This window comes from Lutjanus erythropterus, chromosome 13 (genome assembly GCF_056507025.1).
Source record: "Lutjanus erythropterus isolate fLutEry1 chromosome 13, fLutEry1.hap2, whole genome shotgun sequence".
NCBI classification, from domain to species: Eukaryota; Metazoa; Chordata; class Actinopteri; order Lutjaniformes; family Lutjanidae; genus Lutjanus; species Lutjanus erythropterus.
Genome location: NC_139329.1, coordinates 1125759 through 1132500, shown reverse-complemented (window position 1 = coordinate 1132500; position 6742 = coordinate 1125759). Strand labels below are relative to the sequence as shown.

Genomic DNA, 6742 nt, shown 5'->3' with positions numbered 1-6742 from the left:
ATAATTAAAATGAATCTTTTATAGTCCTATAAATAATTCGCCGAATCCCTTCAAATACAGCAATGGCATTTCACTAGATGTTCAACTAACCAATCAGCTGACAGTACAGTCCAGATGTGCAGCTTCTTTGAATGGTCCCACTGCAAAGCCAACACACGGGAGGAAACATCCTGCAGCAGGTACTTATGTGTTCACATCAGTTTGTTATCACAGTAGAACTGCAATAATTGGGTGAATAATCCTTTAGTCCATCAACAAAATATCAACCAGCAGCAACTTCAATAATCAGTTAACTGCCACAGCACGTGACAAATAATTATGATACATAGATTTAGAAAATTAGAATTTTACTGCCATTATAGACTGAATCAAGTTATTTTTAGAGGATTTTACACTTGAACTGACAACTTTGCTTTTTGACATAAGAAAGTTCACATGTAAGACTACATTTAGGTAAAGATTATTAACTATGAACTGATTTATTACAGATGATATAACTGGTTGTCAAAACAAGACTAAGAGTCTCCAGTCATGATAACAGCTCTGTGAGGCTGCACTTAGGCACAGAGGTGCTTTGACACATTAGCACGCTAACACTCAGGTGTTATGTTAATCATATTCACCAGGCTAGCTTTGTGTGTTAGCATGACTATATGGCAGTAAACACAAAGTAAAGCTGAGGCTGATGGGAATGTCATTAGTTTTGCAGGTATTTTGGAAAATTCAGCCTGAAGATGGTGCTAGATTAAACGTTAGGGGATCAGAGAGTTATTGCTTTTCATCCTGTGGAGACCATGAATATATCAGGCCTCAGAAATAAGACTTGCTCACTTGTCTGGGGCAAATAAAATACCATGTCAGCTAAGCAAATCTGACAGCTCACTTGCCAGACTGAGTAAGTTCTAAAAAAAAAAAAAATAAAGATATATAGGTAATTTAGTAATTGAAATTTATGCTAAATGGTGGAAAATGCTGTTTTCAGCCTCTATAACAGGGAGGTTTTTTTTTTCACAAGTTTCTGGCTCTCTATGGACATTTCGGCTCTGGATTAAACATGACAATTAATTAAATTGGTCTTTGTATTTCTTTGATAACTGCTAAAAGCCATTAACTAGGGCTGCATGATTCTGAAAAAATATCTGATTGCAGTTATCTTTAATGATATTACAATTGCAATATGATTTGCGATATTAGAGGGAACGATAATTTGTACATAATTATTCTCATTTTAATTGAAACACATATTATGGGTTTGTTTTTTGCAGCTAACTGCACCAAATGATGTAGAAGTACAATGATTTTTTGATTAATCAATTAGTTGTCAGCTATTAAATTCCCTGCCGACTGTTTCGATAATCGATTAATCAGTTTGGAAATAATTCAAATTCTCTGATTTCAACTTCTTAAATGTGAATATTTTCCTTTTCCTCCCTTCATTATTTTTTCATTTCAGACAGTAAACTGAATATCTTGGAGTTGTGGCTAAACAAGACATTTGAGGATGTTTTCTTGGCCTTTGATCAACATTTTATGGACCAAACAACTAACCAATTAATCATAAAAATAACAACATAATTGATTATGAAAATAATTATTAGTTGCAGCCCTACAACAATGTTTTCCTAAGTCTATAGAATCTGATGTATGCCACCACAATAATTTTTACATACATTCAAATACTGCACCTCCTGAGATTTGAAAATTACAGTAGACCATATTGTGATATCAATAAACTTTCAATTAACTCTCCAGCCCCACCATTAACATGAGACCTGTTAGGGCAATCCCTCCAAAAGGTGCTGAGATTTTTCCAAAGTCAGAGGATCACCAAAGTCATCAACTTTGCCACAAAGTCATGCAGCTAACAGGGCTAAAATCACAGATTCTTCTCTTATGTACACACTTTCTGTAAGAAATGTCTAAGAACTGGAGGCAGTGATCAGTATCAGATCAGCTGATTCTCCTGACATTAAATCAGTGAACAGTATCAGTTCTGAAAAGCCTGATCAGGGCATCTCCAGTAGTTTTTTTGCCAATTCAGTAACCAATCAGCAAGCCTTCTGTGAATTCTCAGAAACTACATGAACGACATTTAAATTTGCCATATGATTTACGATCTTAGGGAATGATAATTTTTACATTAATAATGTCATTTTCATTGAGAAACATAAGAATAATTATGGTGTGACTTTTGCAGGGCTCTGTACCAGACAAAGATGTTTTCTTAAGTCTGCAGAATATGATTTGTAGGCCAGGACATTGCTGAAGAACAACATCTAATTTAAACTGGTATTCTGACACACATTTAGCATTTGACAAATAGTGCGTCTCCTGCAATTTGAAAATTTTGATTAATTTTTCAGCCTTACATGAAACCTTTCTAACAAATGGCCTTAACATAACCCAGCATCAGGAAACAGATAACACTGAAGTGAGAAGAAGTTGAAATTCACCTTTTACAAGATTTAATAAAATTTCATATTTTGGGAAACACCCAGTAGAACATTTGGTACCATCTGTGCTTTGAAACTGTTGTAAGCAGACACATTTTGGTGAATGCAGAGCTACGTGTGTCCTGTCTGTCTGCCTGCCTGCCTGTCTGTCTGTCTGTCTGTCTGCCTGCCTGCCTGTCTGACTGCTGTCAGAGAAGATGGAAGCTGACTGAAGAACAATCTGCTGTCTGTCTCTTTTTTAGAAAAAACATCCGTACACACACACAAACACACACACACACACACACACACACACACACAAAATGCATCCCATACACTTTGAGCGCATCACTTTCAACATCACGGTTTTTACCTTTGTGTTTCACAATCTGTGTGAAACACGTCCGTGGCAGGAACACACATGCTTGACACGTTCACTCACAGATCTGGTGTGTGTCATCAAACAGCAGGAGGCAGCAGGTCTGTGTGTGTGTGACTGCCAAGCTTAGCAGATCAGAACACATCCTGCCACACTGAGGAGGTGAACAGCAGCCAACACCTCTGCACACCAGTGGGTGGAAACACCTTCCTACACTGAAACTCACGTACACTACTAGAGACGACAGCCTTCCACTACAGCACTGCACTCTTCCCACCAATCATCAGTCAAACAGCTGCTAAGGAACATAAGGTTTTGTGTTATCTCTGCTACACTGCGGTAGTTACCGCCACTGGATGTGATAGGTTGGGACAACGGTCAATCAACAGAACACATCAAAACACAACTGTTTAATCCTTAATATATTGGCTACTACATGGATCAATGACTGTCAAAATCATCAAACACATTGGAGGAAGTGGAATTAGGTGAGGAGACCTGAACATGACAGAAACGAAAGATCACGGTGAAAAATGCAATAAGCATTTTCTTTTTTAATAAGTTCTGTTTTTTGAATAAATATTTCAGTGCACTTGGTGCTTCATTAGAGCCAGCATCTACTGGGCATCACCAGAACTACAACTTAAAGCACTTCAGCTCTGGCTTCACCACTCAGTCGAAGGGCTGATGTTTCATAGGCCAACAAAATCAATGGACAGCAGTTATATCAGTGGTTAATAGGGTCCCACCCACTGCTGCTACCAGCATTACTAGAAATGGAAGTAATAGAGCTGTGTCTTAGATATAGTATAGAGATATAGAGATATAGTATAAAGAACAAACCATCATGTGTACAAAACCTGAGTTTAAAAAGTTTAGACTTTTATCACAATCAAAACAGTGCAGCCAGGGGTTTAAACACAACACTAAATGAACCACTGACACAAGTCTTTGCATGTATCACACCAAGATAGAGTTTTTTTTAAGAATCGATAGATTACCACAAAACATTACTTCATAGTACTGAGTACTGACTTCACAGTACTGAGTACTGTGAAATAATATTCTATCAATGTATCAATATTTTCTTGCATCCTTAGAAGTAATACAGAAAATTGAAGCTGTAACAATAAATTGATTAATTGTCAACTATTAACCTAAGTAATTTCTTTAAAAAAAATCATTGATTCTAAGTTCTTACATGTAATTGTCTTCTGTTTTTTGAGTCCTCTCTGACAGTGATATATTTGGGTTGCAGACAAAACAAGACATTTGACAGTCCCTCCAGGAAGGAATGTTTCGATCACAACAATTCATGCACATTCAACCAATCCCCATGAGTTCCTTGAGTCATAGCAGTCACCTGTGCAAACAACGTACATGTATCTTTTACTATTCACTATTTTTGTGTAATTTTTTTTAATTTGATCACCATTACAGAAGAGAACAAATTTGTCATAGTTGTTGGCATTCATCAATACTCTATGCACTTTTAAATTTGATTAATTATTTTATTTTATTTTATTTTATTGCTGGTTTGACTGAGTTTGAGCTCCAAAAACATTTTGCTTCTTTGTGGAACACCCACCAGGTGCACTTCTTCATGTAGAGTTTTTGTAATCATGAGCCTTTTCGGTAAGGTTACTGAATTATGCAAGAAAAAACAATACAACATTCCTTTGCGAGTTTTACTTGCTCATGCAATTTCATTGCAAAAATTGCAACATGCATTGCAATTTTTTTGAAAAGCTGTTGTGACATCAGGCATTTGAGGACATCTTCAAAGGCTGGAAAACACTGATCAAAATTTTTCACAATTTTTTCACATTTAACGAATCAAACAACTAATTGATTAATTGAGATAGACTCGACAGATTAATTGACAATGAAAAAAATTGCCATTTGGTGCCCTACAAAAATGTAAGTTATTTTATTTCCCAAACCTTGCCCAAAATTGTGACCCAAATCAAAACACGTTATACACAGTTAATCAATCTGTTGATTAATTGATTATTAGTTGTTTGGTCTATAAAATGTCAGAAAATGGTGAAAAATTGACTGATTGATTAATCTTGTAACAATCTTGTCAGTTGAAAAAATAGGTCCAGACATATGTCTGGACCTATTTTTCAACTAGTGATAATAATAATAATTCTTCCACTAATCAATTAGTTGTTCAGCCCATAAAATGTCAGAAAATGTTGATCAAATTCCAAAATTACGTCCTCAAACGTTTTCAAAACTTAAAAAGTTTGAGTTGGGCTCAAAATGCAAAAATCTGTTGGAGTAAGTTGGCCTTGAAATTTGAGTTTTCTCAACTTATTTGTTTTTACAGTGTAGAACATCTTAGCTTCCTTCCAAATCTTAAATTTTGCAGAATTTCTTCCATAATCTTTTGTTTACTTGGCGACCCAAATAAAATCTCCTGTGACCCAAATAAGGGTCATGACCCAGTGTTTGGGAATGACTGGTGTAGCTGAGTACACAGGCTTGCACTGGCAAGACTGACACACACACACACACTCACACACACACTCTCTCACACACACACACTCACACACACACACACACACACACACACACACACACACACACACACACACACAGTTCACCTTCAGAGCCTCCAGGCAGGGTTTGTGAAACAGATCCTGAGGAATGTGATAAAGAACAACACAACAAGCTCCATCAAGACCTTTTCATTCCCAGCAGCAGCAGCAGGCTGCACTGAATCATCAGGGACTGACTGTGTCTCACAGCTCCACAGATAGAAATCCATCCCTGGGACACACACACACACACACAGGCAGTAATATTGCATGTCTAAATGTGATGACAGGCCAGGCCAGCCAAGAATAGCTCTGTCACTACAGACACAGTATGTGGCCTCAGAGCAGAGAGCTCACCAGACTGGCACATTAATGTCCTGCACTAATGATCTGATCTGAGGAGCACTTCCTTCAACATATCGCACAGTTTTACTCTCATGAATGCAGCTACCTGCTCCAACCACAAACAGGCTGCTGGCTGGTGTCAAAGTTGACATTTGGATGATGGAGGCGCTGCTGGTGGAGGACTGGGTGTGTGCTGGACTCAGTCAGTGTGTGTTGGTTAAACGTGTTCAGTCTGGCTCTGTCACGCACGATAATGTAAAAGAGTGAAGGACAGAGAAGTGTCCTGATTTACTTACAGGGACAGACATTTTGCAGAGCTGTCACTCTCCTCTTCTTCTGCCTTTAAACCGCTCGGTGCTCCTTTCTTTTTTTCCCAGATGCTACTTTTCCAACAGATCGAGCTTTTCTTCAGCTGTCAGTCCTCCTGCGTCCTCTCCATGGTGAGGTCCGGAGGACAGACAGACATCCAGCTGGACGCGGGGCGAGGAGGTTCGTTCACTTCAGTGTTAGTGAGTGTGCCTGCAGTAAAATCGGGGTTTTGCGGCAGCAGCGCGGCCGCCTGACTGTCCAGCAGAGCCGGCTGTCTCCGCTCCGTCCTCTGCCTCCTCCCCCCGCCGCTCCTCCTCCGTCCTCCTCTGTCGCGGATTCCTTCAGAAACGCTTTAGTAAAAAGCGGATGCGGGACGCAGAGGTGGTTGGAGACGGTTGACCGTGTGTTGACAGCTGCTGTGTACCGTCAGTACCCGGAGGAGAGCAGGAGAGCGCCGCCTCTGAGCTGCTGCTGCCAGCACACCGTCAGTCCTCCACAGGGTTGAGCCCGGCCAGCCTTAAAGAGACCGTCTCACCACCGACACTTGTCATTCCAACCGTTTACTAAAAATCCACAGCATGCCACCCCCTGAGGCTTTTTTATGGAACAAGCCTTTAAAGGACCGTGCAGAGGTCCTGCATGCTTTAGTCCATTTACTACAAATCACGTAGAAAAACGCAAATCATGTGTTATAAATGAGTCCACTGTACAACTACACTACCATACCATGT

The 6742-nt window shown here is 39.3% G+C and overlaps 1 protein-coding gene across 2 annotated transcripts in view; it reads right to left on the bottom strand.

The window, feature by feature from the left end:
• bcar1 (BCAR1 scaffold protein, Cas family member) overlaps positions 1 to 6454 on the bottom strand; it is a 104299-nt gene extending 97845 nt beyond the window's left edge. For both annotated transcript variants that reach the window (XM_084733492.1, XM_084733494.1), the window contains exon 1: positions 5999 to 6454. In XM_084733492.1, coding sequence (XP_084589618.1) covers positions 5999 to 6010 — 12 coding nt within the window. In that variant the 5' untranslated portion in view covers positions 6011 to 6454. The remainder of the gene's footprint in view (positions 1 to 5998) is intronic.
• Positions 6455 to 6742: the final 288 nt, after the last annotated feature.